This window comes from Penicillium atrosanguineum (assembly GCF_028827265.1).
Source record: "Penicillium atrosanguineum strain IBT 20685 chromosome Unknown utg000001l_segment0_segment0, whole genome shotgun sequence".
Classification (NCBI taxonomy): Eukaryota; Fungi; Ascomycota; class Eurotiomycetes; order Eurotiales; family Aspergillaceae; genus Penicillium; species Penicillium atrosanguineum.
The window spans coordinates 3,347,654-3,361,010 of NW_026623133.1; the positions used below are offsets into that span (position 1 = coordinate 3,347,654).

Sequence of the window (13,357 nt, forward strand, 5' to 3'; positions counted from 1 at the left end):
GATATCCATGTCCGTCGGCTATTTCAATCTAATCATCTGATTGCTGTTTCTCATGCTTATCACGGGGTAGCCAAGGCACCGCGTTGTCTTCTTGGACCCTTCATTGCCTATCTCGAAAGAGCTCCTCTGCTTTGATGAAGATGAGATAGAAAAGCTACAGATGCCAAGCAAAGTCTAATCTAGATAGCATAGCCTAGCCGTAAAGAGATAAGATCGGCTGGTTTAGGCTGCGGGCGGGAGGAGCTCCTCCCATCCCTCCTCTCGAGGCTTGGCATTGAGACTATAGTTTATCTGCGACCATCAACATCATTTGATTCAGGTAGAGCTCCTCCGCAATTGGAGATACCCCTCATTTTAATATGCAAGCGGGGCTACAGTTCCTAGTAAAGCCTGAAGATAGAGGGGTAGACGGATAATTTAAACGGGACCCTCCAGCTCACATAGCTCTTCATCTGAGATATCCGAACTTCCCACTTCTCGACCATCAGCCTCTTATCAATCCAACCTAGAGTCTACCTGCTCCAAAATGTCGCGTCAACTCATCTCCAGCGAGAAGTTCCCTACTAAGCCGCACAATTGTGAGTGTCGAGACGAACATAGTATCATTGTCAAATGTGACTACTTGACTCTAACTGACTGGATTAGGCCCGGCAACTAAGGTCCCCGGTCTCGTCTTCTGCGCTGGACAGACAGCTACAGGAGAGATCAAACAGGCCACGGTGGGTTCTCTCTGTACATGGATCCATAACCCAAGCGTCTTAGCTGACCATAGACTACAACCCACAGAGAACCGTCCTGCAAAATCTCAAGGAAGTACTCGAGCTCTCCGGCTCATCGCTCGAACAGGTGGTCAAATACAATGTTTATTTGGCCGATATGAAAGATTTCGCCGCTATGAATGAGGTCTATATTGATTTCTTGCCTCAGCCCATGCCTTCGCGCTCGTGCCTCCAGGCCGTTCCTCCGGGTGATGGTACTGTCATTGAGATTGAGTGCATTGCTCAGGCTTAAGCCAATTCTCTTTATAATAATAGAAGCCAATAGAACATGATGGATAATTATTGCAATGACCAAGTTGTCTACCAATGAAGCCCTGTAGAACATCTCATGCTTATGTACCAAACGTTGAACCCCATTCTTTTGTTGAATAAAGATCAATCTTGCCTTGACACCGACTGAATGGTGGGGAGTTGAGCGTTGGAAGAGACTTGCTGTGAAGCATCTTTTGCCCTTTTTCTCGAGAGCTTAGTTGTATAGAAACACAAGATAGAAATCAGCTCACTTCTCGCAATCACCAGGGAACTTCGAGGATGGCGGGATACAAAGAACCGCACATGATGGACAGTCGGCCTTTGAAAAGTTGCCTAGAGTGCTTTGTAAACTAGGGTATCTCGACCTGGGCCCCCAAAGACCCCCCAAATGGGACAAAGGGGCATCTAGGTTGAGGTTGCTTCACTTCACCTAGGAGGCAGTGCTTACATTGAGCAATCTTTCGACGAGAGTGGTTGTACCTGGGTTAAATCAAGTTGAAAATAGAGGTGTTAGCAATGTATGACTGGGTATTACGTTAACCGCCCCTTTGGCTCGATCTATTGCAACGTGTTGATGGTGCTTGCAACTCTTAAGAGAGCACAGTTGCAAAATATTGAGCTAGAATGATCATGTATCTGGAGTGGTGATAACTCAACAAAAAGTTTCAATGCCTTGACGCTGCTTTTAACACTGCTTTGATACGCCATGTATCTGATCCAATTATAATTCTACCCCTGCTTGTGGTTTACAGAATAGAGAGAACAAATCTTTTCTTAGATTAGGCCGTCTAAATAAATGGAGCTCTATACAAAAGATTTTCATCTCATGACCGCGCAATTTCAAACTCTGCCATATACCAGTTCTGAATAGCCTTTGTGTCACCGGTGACGGCGACCATATCATATCTCTCCCTAGCTTCCTTTGCCGTAGTACCGTTGTTAACCATGCGACCCGCCCACTTCCCATGCTTCCGCGCAGCAGCAATAATGTTATCCACGGCAGCGACAAACTCAGGCTCATCGCCACGAGCAGGAGTATACCCAAGAAGAGACTGCGCAAGGTCATTAGGGCCAATGAAGACGAGATCTACGCCAGGAACAGCGCAAATGGCATCGACGTTCTCAACACCTGCACGCGTCTCTATCTGGATCATGGTGATGATGGTCTCGTTGGCTGACTTCATGTACTCGGGAGTTGTAAGACCGTGGCCGATGGCAGGGAAAGCAGAGCCTTGACCGCGCACACCCTGGGGAGGGAACTTGGCTGATGCAACGATTTGTTGAGCCTCTTCGGCAGTGTTGATCTGCGGGACCATAATGCCATGTGCACCGGTGTCGAGAGCTCGCTTCAGGATGTCGTGGGCAGGGCCGCGGATGCGAATTACGGGAGAGACTCCGAGGGCTGAGATGGCGGCGACGGCGTTGTGCATTGAGTCGTCTCCGATGTTTCCGTGTTCGCAGTCGATGATGATGCCGTCGAGACCAGTCAATGCGACGATCTGGGCCATGCGCACCGAGGGGATGGCCATGAATGTGAGGAGAGGGAACTCATTGGCTTTGATTTTGTTGAGAAGTCTCAACCGAGAGTTTTGGATTGTGGTTGTTTGGGGCGTGGTGTAGCTCATGATGGCGTGTTGAGAGTGAAGTTGAAGTTGAAGATGCAGTATAGCGAGGACATTCACAGATGCATTTAAGTACCACTTTTTTTTCCTTCTCCTCCCCTCTCTTGCCCCTCTTCTGATAGTTGTCTTGTCCCTCCTCATTTCCATGATGAATGTTTCCCATGCCCTATACAGTTAGGCTCAGATACGGATAGGGCCAAGTTCGGAGCTTATCGGGGAGACAGGAGGAGCTCCTCCCAACGTCGCTCGGACCATCCAATCCTTCATGTACCCCAGATCTACAAGTCACCTGGGGAATAGCTTCAAGAGGTTGATGCGCGTGTGCGCTCCTCCCGCTTATCTGTGGCTTAGGCGGGGCCTCCTATCTCAACGAATCAATGAGTCACGATCCTTTGTAAAGGAGGCTTGACCATTAGTCGGGCATTTCAGATATCCAAGCCAGAAACGAGCCGAGAGACTTCGACGAGAGAGGGGAAGATAACACTATCCTCCTTGGGTTCTTATACAAGTCAGCCTGGGAGGGGAACTTTTGGGCTACCATCTCATCTCAGCAATTTTCTACCATCTATTCGAGAGACGATACTGAGAATCGCCTTTATCTGTGCCTTCCATATCACTATGGAGACTAAGAAACGTCTTTCCGAAGACAATGTTTCCTCTGCAGAAGGCCAATTCGATGTCGCCAGCGCAGCAGACCGTCGGATGCCAGCGTCACTACGCAACATGGGCAACGACGAGATCAAGATTCTCAGCAAAAAGATCGTCCGAAAGGTTGACCTTGTTGTCCTCCCGACCATTGGAATCCTATACATCCTGAACTATATCGACCGTCAGAACCTGGCTGCAGCCAAGCTCCAAGGAATCACCAAGGACCTCCATATGTCCACCGAACAATTTGCAACAGCGGTCTCAATTCTATACGTCGGATATCTTCCTTTCCAAATCCCAAGCAACCTCCTCATTACCAAAATGTCTCGACCGGGCATGTACATTTGTGCCGCAGTGGCGATCTGGGGCTGCATTTCAGCTTGTACGGCCGCCGCTAAAACCTATGGCCAGCTTCTTGCTGTGCGTGCTATTCTTGGTGCCACCGAAGCAGTCTTCTTCCCCGGTGCTATCTACTATCTTTCATCCTGGTACACTAAGGTTGAACTGGGCAAGCGCATCGCTGGTCTATACATAGCCCAACAAGTCGGCAATGCATTCGGCGGTCTTTTCGCTGCAGCCATTCTCCAACTTGACGGAGTTCACAACATCGCCGGCTGGCAATGGCTATTCATCATCGAAGGCAGTGCCACCGTCGGCATTGGCGTCGTATGTGCCTGCATCATGCCCGAATTCCCGCACAATAGCAGGTTCCTCTCACAGCTCGAGCGAGATCTCGCCGTATGGCGTATTGAGTCCGAAGCCGGCGCAGCAGAGGGAACTGAAAACGAAAGTGTTTTGAAAGGCTTCACTAAGGCTCTTTCTGATCCCAAGCTGATTCTGCTGATTCTCGCAAACATGCTGTCGCAGGTGCAAGGCTCTATTGCAAATTACTTCCCTACCCTCGTTGACTCTCTTGGCTTTTCGAGTACGATTAGCTTGCTCCTGACGGCCCCGCCGTACGTCCTAGCCGGAGGAGTCTACTACGTGATCATGTTCTACTCCGACCGCAAAAACACAGTCTACCCGATTATTCTCGTTTGTATCGCCATCTCGGTGATCATGTACATCATACCAATGACAACGATGAATGTCGGTGCGCGCTACTTCGCAATGATTATGCTACCCTTTGCATCCGTTGGCCCGCAGCTCCTTCTTTACAAGACAATCAACCTCCATCTTGCTCGTCCAGTTTCCAAACGTGCTGCAGCTTCTGCTTTGGTCAATGCCATTGGAGGTACCTCGAATATTTGGGCTTCATACTTGTACTACGCGGGACCGCATTTCTATGCTGCGTTTGGGACGCTGATGGGAAGTGGTATCTTGCTGGGCGTTGTGGTCACCGTTTATCGCTGGCTCGTCTTGCGCGAGAATGAACGTTTGGACTCTGGAGAGCCGGAGCAGATTGCGAAGGCCATCAAGGGTGGTGTCACGGAAGAAATGGTTGAGCTTAAATGGCGTTATGAGATGTATTAGGTGGAGAATTAAGTCTGGTTGAGGTTAGTATTGGGAATTTGACAATAAAGAGTCTAATGTGTTCGTCAAGAAACACTTGAATAATACTAATAGGGTCAAGAATTAATTGTAATATAATCCGGCCGTAGCTCATGTCTCTAATTCATCCAAGCACGAAATTATAAGTCTGCCGAGCTGCCATCTCTGTCTGCGCTGGAAGACTTTCCTCGCCCACATGAGAGCGCCCTGGACGTCTCCATCCCGGATACCAACCACTTGCATCGCACCAACCAGCCCCTTTCGAACAAGCTGCAGGGCGATCAAGAAGGCTTTATACGCATACAAAGCAATCCAGGGAGCCTCGGTATCAGGGTCAAGGGTAGAATCAAGATAGCGCAGGAACCAATCGACATGAGGCTGGATCGCCTTCGCAGCATTATTCTCACAAAGAAATTCGCAATCAGGAGCCAAGTAAGTCGATTTAGTTAGCACGGCATCAATGCTTCCTTCGACGATGCCACCCGTATGTGATGGTGACCACATTTGAAGCTCGAGCATGGCAGTTTCCCATGTTGCCGTACAAAGAGCTCCATGTATAAGGTTCGCGTCGGCGTGAGGGCGAATAAAAGGGCTGAGTGCGACGAGTGATGATCGCAGAGCGCCGAATCTCTCCATGCTGACTATCCCTGTCATCGTTGACCACCCTGAGATTTCACGTGCGCTGGAGATGAGAAACTGAGTTATGTTGATGGCTCCGTATGGATCAAATTGAGGTATAGAGTTAAGATCTTCAGCGGAAAGGAATCGTCGGACGGCATCTGCGTATTGTACGGAGGGCCCTGAACTCCTCATCACCAGCTGTCGATGTGCCCATTCTGCGGACGAAGACGCTGTCCATTGTTCTTCTGGACAAGGCAAATCATGTTTGACCTCAAGATGTGAGATCGAGCGAGGAACTGATAGGAATTGGTACCACAGTGCATCAATTTGATGAACGGCGAAAACAGTTCGCTTGTGAGACTCGCCTTTGACAAATTCGCGCCACAATGACTCTAAATCCTGGGGTGTCGCAGACTGAATTGCGAGAGGCTGCATCATCCCGCTGGCTCGAGCCAAAGATATCATGCTAGAGTGCATCTTGAGACCAAAGGCAGAGCTTTCCCCACATAGATACATCATTGCGCAAATTTGGAGGAGCACATATGACTGAACTATTGGGATTTTGTCTGGCAATATGTCTGATCTGCCCTCTTCGGAAGCAATGAGACTGCGGGCTCGGTGAAAGCACCGCATAGACAAGTCGGCACCGGAGCCTGCTTGCTCGCCGCATTCTGAATCCTCACCATACTGATAGGCCAGACATAATATACTGACAATTAGATAGGAGGGACTTTGATTGGAGTCAAAGGTTGATTGGTGGAGGAAAGGGACGAAATGTGCGATGTGAGAGAAAAAGAGATGGCAGCCCCGAGTAACCTGTAGGGTTGATGGGTACCAGCCGTCTTGAAGAGGGAGATCACTTGGGGATAAACGGTCCACAATGTCCTGGTTGAAATTGAAGTCGGCTAAGCTCACGTCAAAGGGAGGTTGCCGTGGGACGGATATCGGATTTAATTGAGTCTCAAGTGACTGGGTGGTCTTCAGGAAAGAAGTTCCTAGAAGCAGACTCCGCTCCAGTCCCGTCGCATCCTGCAGGATTCGGCCTACGCCCATCAGCTCAATTGCAGACGGCTGAATTTGCATATCAGAGAAGGCTTGATCCGGTACATTCGCGTTCCCTGACCGGGGGGATGAGATGCTATCTGGGCTCTCTGCGGGCGAAACAGAGTGTAATCGGGGATGAGCCGGGTCGCACTGAAGCCGCTTTGAGCGTTTTTGTTCATACTCGGGATGTTTCCTCTTCATATGGCGATGTCGAAGATCAGGGCGTGAAAAGGTAGCGTGGCAGAACTCACAAGGAAGCGAGGCGTCTTTCTGAGAGCGAGAGTGGAGGGCAGCATGGCGTTTGAGGTTCTCGTGTCGGGTGAAACGACTTTGACAAACAATACATTGGAATGGCTGGTAAGATTCACCTCTGCTAGCGTGGGAGACAGGCATTCTCGAGGTCAGTCTCATTGCAGAGCAGGTAAGGATGCGAGGAACCGAGACGGAGAGAATCCGGGGCGCATTTCCCCGCAGGTCTTCGGTAGCTCTCCGCGTAGCAAAGATTGATTATACGATGGGGAGTGCGTGGAAAGGCAAAGCCTGTAAGTCTGCGAATCTGCGAATCTGTCAACCTTGGAATCTAGTGATTCTGTCAAGTCTAATTGTCGAGAACCCCTCAGATAGGTTATCGTATAGACCAAGTGTTATCGGTGGGGCTCAACTCCGAGATAGGTGACTGTATCCACCAAAGATACAAAGGCCGGGGTGACTATGGATGGCGGAGTACGGAGTACAGATTCTAATTAAGCTATGGGACCCTCCAATTCGAACTAAGACTCGGCAGTTGCCCGAGCTAAGGCTTAGGCGATCCTTAGGTATTCAACCTCGATGCTACTGCACCTACATGATTTTGGGTACCCAGATAGCCGTCAGTCCTAGAGATCGGGCTATGAAGTAAACAAAGCCAGTCTATCTAACTATGGAACAATAGCTGGAAAATCCCCTACGGCTAACATATACCTGACTTCACAATAGATCTTGAAGAAAGCGATGTTCATCTCAGGTGTCAACGCGGCTCCACAGATCCCCAGCCCCCGGCCTTCCCCCCCCAGCCCTGGCTTTTTTTTCAATCTCACCTCAATTCCCAACTCTCCTCAAGTCCATGCCATCTCCCCTACACCGCTCCGCACGAGCATCCACATTCCATTATCGAACTCTCTTCTTGTTACGCCTCCACCTCACTGTCCCACCGAAGACAACATCATAACCGACACCATGAACTCCCTTCCACTCCCAGTGGCAGACCTCGACGTAACAAAAGTCGCAACATCCCCCTTCGGCTTCGACGACCGAATCCTCTCCTCGAATCTCCAAAAACGCTACACAACCATCTCCATTCCCGCAACATACGGCCACTTGTCCTCCGGTCCTGCACCAGGTGTAGTCGCAGGCATCGTCCTCGGCACCGTCGGCGGTGTCTGCCTCATTCTATACTTGACCTTCCTCTCCCTGAATCCAGGTGGTTTTGCACGCGGTAGCTCCTCCTCGATCACCGATGAAGAGGAGGTAGTCGTGCGCAGTCGGCGCGGAGGATCATCGCGACGCAGCGACATGATTGAAGTTGTGGAGGAGCGGGATCGACACGATGAGTACCGTCATCGGCGCGCTCCTGATCGTATCGTCGTTGAGGAGTCCATGACTGGGACGGAGATGACACATGATTCACGAGATTTCATCGAGGTTGTTGAAGAGGAGTCATCTGGATTATCGACGATGTCGCCGCCACGAAGGCCGAAGAGTTATCGCTCTGGAGTGAGAAGGGTTGATCCTCATGAATATGGTGGTGGCAGCTCGCATGGTAGTTTAGACTACTGATGGTCTTTTTTTTTGAAGTATACTGGCTTTGCTTTGGTTGGAAGTTTTTCTTTTGCATCTGCGATACCCTAATGTGTTATGCTTTGCGTTCCTTTTACATGTGTGATGTCTATAATATTGCGCACTACGATCTGATGTCTACCAGTTATACTGCGGTATATTCATGATACAGATGACAATATCGAGTTTCAAGTAACATCTAATGACTTTGAATGAACAGAAGGAGTGAAGTGTACAATTGCACACATAAAAAAGTACAAGTACAACAACCCAGGCGGAAGTCCTCAACGCCAAGTCCTGTTTTGTTTTTGCGCCGATGATAACCAAAAAAAAAAAAAAAACCAAGGATATTTACGAGCGGGGAGTAACCACCACCACATCTTTGAAGAAAACCAACAAATCCAGATTCGAGTCGCAATCCAAGTTCTCGGAAACGCCGGTCGACGAAAGAAGACCATATCATATATTGGGTCCAGGGTCCCTTCAATGCGCCAAGCCCCCAATTAAAAATCCTGTCATTTGTCGCATGTTCAAGGCCCGAGGTGCATTATAGCGCCTCGGTGAAGGCAAGATTGCCTGGTTCGGACGAGTCCCGAAGCGCTCTCAGAAGAGGAGATCCAAGCAGCAGCAGCAGGCAAACGCAGCCATGATACCGGCACACAGGCCGCCGGCGCCGGAACCTCCGCGGTCGCCTTGGTAGTAGCCCTGCTGAGGAGGATAACCCTGCTGCGGCGGGTAGTACATCTGATTCTGTTGTCCGTAGTAGCCCTGTTGTTGAGGGTAGCCCTGCTGTTGGGGATATCCTTGCTGTTGAGGGTATCCCTGCTGCGGATAATAGCCCTGGCCGCCTCCGCCTCCGCCTCCGTAGTATTCGTTTGCGGCGCCCTGGCCTTGAGGTTGCGGGGAGCTTGCGTAGCCGGCCTGGGGGTGGTAGGATGGAGGTGGGCTGGTCTGGATGTATATTAACATTCACTGGCTCAAAGCATAGTAAGAGAAAGCGGGATGACGGAGGCGTACCGGCTTGTATGACATCTTCGTGCTTGACGGGTGTGGATATGCTTTTAAGTTGTCGATCTGGGGTAAAGTGTATATTGTGGGGAGAATATGGGATATGAAGTGAAAGATGCCCGATTGGAAGAATGGGCTCTGGGAAGGATTGCGCAGTAGGAATAATGGGAAAAAGAGATTGAGGCCGAGGGCGCTTCCGGATTTTGTAGAGACGCGCGGATGCCCGTTGCAGTACGGTGGAGTGTGGCGCAGTTCCTTGGTCCGGGGGTCTCGGCAGCTGAGTCATCTGCCTCGGACAGGGTTTGATCAATCTATAGTTAGAGAGAACTACGGGTTCTATGGGAATAGCTTGTTAAAAGAACTTCTCAATTCTGGCTTTTGGAAACAGAGCAAACGCTGTCCATGTAAAAACGCGGAGGATAATGCAAATGAGCCAAGAGCAAAAGAAAAAATGCTAGACGCAGTGCTAGACTTCACACTGTACGGAGGTAGTAGGAAGAAACAACCTCAGGTTAAAATTCCAATAGAGCGATTATGCTTGGTCCTCGATGGAGGCCTTCTTCAGCTCCTCGGCGGCATCGTTGGCGGCGTCCTTCTCCTGGGCGAGCTCGGCTTCGGCGGTGGGGGCACCGTTGGCCTGGGCGGGCTTCTTCTTCAAGTCAGTGGCGCCGTCAGTCTCGGCGATCTTGGCCTCCTCATCCTCAAGGCGCTTGATCTCCTCCTGAGCCTTGGCGATGTTCTGTGAGGTGGGTTAGTAGCTGACAGGGATCGACACCTCGACATTGAAAAGTAGAAACTCACCTCCTCGGTCTTGCTGGCCTGGTTCTTCTTCCACTCCTGAATCTTGGAGGCCAGCTTCTCAACGGAAACAGGGACATCAGACTGGTTCATCGGGGGGTCAATCTTAACCTTGGCGAAGTCCTCAATGATGCCGACGTTCATGTTGAACTTGCCACCCTCAGCAGCAGCAGCGCCCTTCTTGCCACCCTTCTTGCCCTTCTTGCCAGAGGAGCCGACGAAGTAGTCCTCCTCATCATCCTTCTTCACAACCTTCATGCCCTTCAGAGCAGAGTCGTCAACGGTACGGCCGACACCAGCACGGAAGTTGCTGCCCTCGGTCTTCTTGTCATCCAGACCCAGAGAGGCAAAGTCGTAGGCGGGGTCGAAGTGGCGGATAAGACCCTGGGCAGTCAGAATTTCGTCGGTGTAGGCAAGAGCGGAAGCCTCCTCGAGCTTCTTGTCGGCAACCTTCTTGCGCTTCTCGCGCTCAAAGGCATCACGCTCGGCCTTCTGGCGGTCACGGCGAATGCGCCACATCTGGTCCTCGTGCTCCTTGTAGGCACGACGGGCCTTGTAGTAGGTGTCCTTAATTTCCTTGATGGCGACGTACTTGGCCTGCTGCTCGTTGCGAAGCTTGGTACGCTCGTCGCGCAGAGCGTTCAAGTTCTTGAAGACACCGTCCTGCTCGGCCTTGATCTCATCGAGTTGCTTCTGGATCTCGGTGTACTTGTCGGAGAGAGCCTTGGCCTCGGGGTTGTCCAGGGTCTTGCGAAGCTCGGCGATCTGAGCCTTAAGGTCGTTGATACCCTTTTGGGCCTCGTCAAGACCGGCGAAGGACTTGCGCTGCTTGCGCATCATAGAGATGTCGGACAGAGCCTTGCGCTCATCAACCAGGCGCAAAGTACCGGAGTCGACCTGTTTCTCGAGGCGGACAATCTCCTTGTCAATCTCCTCAACATTCTTGAAGGACATCTTTCCGCGCGAGGCGTTCTGCTCCGCAATGCGGGACTTCAAGGTAGACTCGAGAGCATTGATCTTCTCCTGGGTGCTGGAGCGGGAGGACTTGAAGCCGGACTGCTTCTGACGGATGGAGGAGAGTTCGGCGCGAAGCTCCTGCTGCTTCTTCGCGGTGGGGGAGTCCGAGTTGTTAGGCTTGGCGACATCGAGCTTTGACTTGATTTGGTTCTGTTGCGCATGTTAGCGATTGACTGATATAGAATCGAGAGAGTAGACACGTGGGTGGCATGTGAGGCGAATACGCCTCCGTCCGGAAGAGAGAAAGCGCAATCATCCCAATGTCACTCAAAATCGAATGCCGCTCTCAGAAGTGCGAAGTTAATGTTGCATACCAACTTCTCTTGAGCCGCAGTGTGCTCCTTCTCGGCCTGGGCAAGGCTGGTCTTGTAGGCCTCCTCATCGGGCTTGGAGGGCTTCACCTTGAGCTCCGCGGGGGCAGGGCTGGCCATTGTGAGATATGCAAAAAGAACGAATGAAAGAAGTAAAGAATTGAGACCAAGGGGAAAACGGGAAGAGAAAAAGCCCACGAGGGGAAAGGGGAAACGATTAGAATAATTAAAATGGTTCGGTTGGTTTCTCCGCTTTCCCTGGCGTCGCCTGGCAGAATGTTCCCGCCGATTTTTCGACTTCACCTTATCTTCCGACCTCCGCTGAACTTTTTTTTCACTTCGCCCTTTCACCTCCACCTAACTAACAATGGACGGGGAAATCGCTCAGCATGGCGGAGAATCTGACCGGGAGATGACGCGCCTGTGGCGCACCTGGAGGACTGTCTACGAGATGCTTGCAGACCGAGTAAGACCTTGATCATGGCGGGCCTTTCACGATTGAATGATTGGAAGCTAACGGTGTTTGCGCTGGACTCAGGGTTACGAGGTGTCTGACGAGGAGCTCCAGCTATCACTAAACGACTTCCGCAACAAATATGCCGACCCTATGGGCTACCCTGAGTATGTGATCCTCAAGCTCCGAAGATTTCGCATGAAAGAATGCAGAGAGTAATCTGCACTCCCAATGCCGTCCTCGACTAACCTCTACTCCCTTCCAACAGTCGCACCAAGATGAAAATTCAAGCCCGCCCCACGGAGCTCATGAAGATGAAGTACACTCCTCTGCCGAGCAAATCGAACCCGGACCCCCAGCCCGACTGCGGCACGATCTACGTCGACTTCTGCCCTGACTCTTCTGGCGTCGGCACCAAGCAGGTGCGCGCCTTCAACCACATCGTCGATGAGAGCAACTTCCACACCGGTGTCTTCATCACTCAGACCCCGATCTCGCCCTCTGCCGTGCGCCTGCTGAGCGGCGTGCCCGGTCGCATCTGCGAACACTTCCAGGAGCAGGATCTGCTGGTCAACATCACCCGCCACGAGCTCGTGCCTAAGCACGTTCTCCTAAGCCCCGAAGAGAAGGGCAAGCTTTTGGAGCGGTACCGTCTGAAGGAGTCCCAGCTGCCCCGCATGCAGGTCTCCGACCCTGTCGCACGATACCTGGGTCTGCGCCGTGGCCAGGTCGTCAAGATTATCCGGAAGTCCGAGACGGCTGGTCGTTACGCTAGTTACCGCTGGGTCATTTAAGGGGGCCTGGAGTGGTTTTATTTTATTTCTCTTTTCCGTTCCGAAGGAATCTTCTCTCTCTTTTGAGAGGTATCGAGAACCCCATACCCAATTGCGCATCAAGTCCTTTCCGACGGTTTCCCTGCTGCTGCCATGTCTTACTCCGTTTCCGTTTGAGAGAATATCGAGGACTACGGTTGCAATAGATCAGGGCTCCGGGGATTGGACACGGAGTTTTCTTGCACCATAAACGAACAAAAAAAAAGTCGGTCCCCTTGTATTATGGGCAGCATGGCGTACAGGCGAAGTTTCTCCAACATCCACCGGGGGGAGCGGGGGTTTCTGATCTGTGATTTTACATAGTATTCTCCGTTGTGTTTGCTATTCAAGCTAGATGAAATACACTGGATGTCTATACTACGTGTTCCGGGTAGACTTTGTTACAATCAGTTTGAAAAGTAGCCTGATAGGTAGCTTCTCTGTGGTAGACATTTCTCATGGTCTCGTATATGTGGTATACAATATCAACATAGCTTCGGAGGTAAAGTCCACCTCCATGCTGAATGTGAAGGGAGACACCGCCAATGCCCATGTTAGCCGATGTAAGCAGAAAAATGAAACAACATTGTGGGGTATGAGCAACTCCGGGAAAATAAAGAAACAGTGCGTAAATCCAATCCGAATCCAATCCAAGTCCAATCCAATCCAATCCAATCCAATCCAA

General features: G+C 50.9%; 8 protein-coding genes across 8 annotated transcripts; 4 read left to right on the forward strand and 4 right to left on the reverse strand.

Moving 5' to 3' along the window:
* Positions 1-526: 526 nt before the first annotated feature.
* On the forward strand, positions 527-1,011 carry N7443_001304 (RidA family protein; the record flags this gene model as incomplete). Its single annotated transcript, XM_056881360.1, has 3 exons — positions 527-578; positions 646-719; positions 787-1,011. 3 exons carry the CDS (start codon positions 527-529, stop codon positions 1,009-1,011), a joined length of 351 nt encoding a protein of 116 aa, XP_056746598.1.
* Positions 1,012-1,855: 844 nt separating this feature from the next.
* On the reverse strand, positions 1,856-2,656 carry N7443_001305 (HpcH/HpaI aldolase family protein; the record flags this gene model as incomplete). The annotated part of the gene is made up of 1 exon (XM_056881361.1): positions 1,856-2,656. The coding sequence occupies one exon, from the start codon at positions 2,654-2,656 to the stop codon at positions 1,856-1,858; it is 801 nt and encodes a 266-aa protein (XP_056746599.1).
* A 615-nt stretch (positions 2,657-3,271) lies between these two features.
* N7443_001306 (uncharacterized protein) lies at positions 3,272-4,774 on the forward strand (the record flags this gene model as incomplete). Its single annotated transcript, XM_056881362.1, has 1 exon — positions 3,272-4,774. The coding sequence occupies one exon, from the start codon at positions 3,272-3,274 to the stop codon at positions 4,772-4,774; it is 1,503 nt and encodes a 500-aa protein (XP_056746600.1).
* Positions 4,775-4,903: 129 nt separating this feature from the next.
* N7443_001307 (C2H2-type zinc finger protein) lies at positions 4,904-6,850 on the reverse strand (the record flags this gene model as incomplete). The annotated part of the gene is made up of 1 exon (XM_056881363.1): positions 4,904-6,850. The coding sequence occupies one exon, from the start codon at positions 6,848-6,850 to the stop codon at positions 4,904-4,906; it is 1,947 nt and encodes a 648-aa protein (XP_056746601.1).
* Positions 6,851-7,672: 822 nt separating this feature from the next.
* N7443_001308 (Clavaminate synthase-like protein) lies at positions 7,673-8,272 on the forward strand (the record flags this gene model as incomplete). The annotated part of the gene is made up of 1 exon (XM_056881364.1): positions 7,673-8,272. The coding sequence occupies one exon, from the start codon at positions 7,673-7,675 to the stop codon at positions 8,270-8,272; it is 600 nt and encodes a 199-aa protein (XP_056746602.1).
* A 603-nt stretch (positions 8,273-8,875) lies between these two features.
* N7443_001309 (uncharacterized protein) lies at positions 8,876-9,304 on the reverse strand (the record flags this gene model as incomplete). Its single annotated transcript, XM_056881365.1, has 2 exons — positions 8,876-9,223; positions 9,290-9,304. 2 exons carry the CDS (start codon positions 9,302-9,304, stop codon positions 8,876-8,878), a joined length of 363 nt encoding a protein of 120 aa, XP_056746603.1.
* A 508-nt stretch (positions 9,305-9,812) lies between these two features.
* Positions 9,813-11,526, reverse strand: bfr1 (putative nuclear segregation protein (Bfr1); the record flags this gene model as incomplete). Its single annotated transcript, XM_056881366.1, has 3 exons — positions 9,813-10,019; positions 10,082-11,245; positions 11,410-11,526. 3 exons carry the CDS (start codon positions 11,524-11,526, stop codon positions 9,813-9,815), a joined length of 1,488 nt encoding a protein of 495 aa, XP_056746604.1.
* A 247-nt stretch (positions 11,527-11,773) lies between these two features.
* On the forward strand, positions 11,774-12,654 carry N7443_001311 (DNA-directed RNA polymerase core subunit RPB5; the record flags this gene model as incomplete). Its single annotated transcript, XM_056881367.1, has 3 exons — positions 11,774-11,872; positions 11,945-12,027; positions 12,129-12,654. The coding sequence occupies 3 exons, from the start codon at positions 11,774-11,776 to the stop codon at positions 12,652-12,654; spliced, it is 708 nt and encodes a 235-aa protein (XP_056746605.1).
* Between the last annotated feature and the right edge of the window lie 703 nt (positions 12,655-13,357).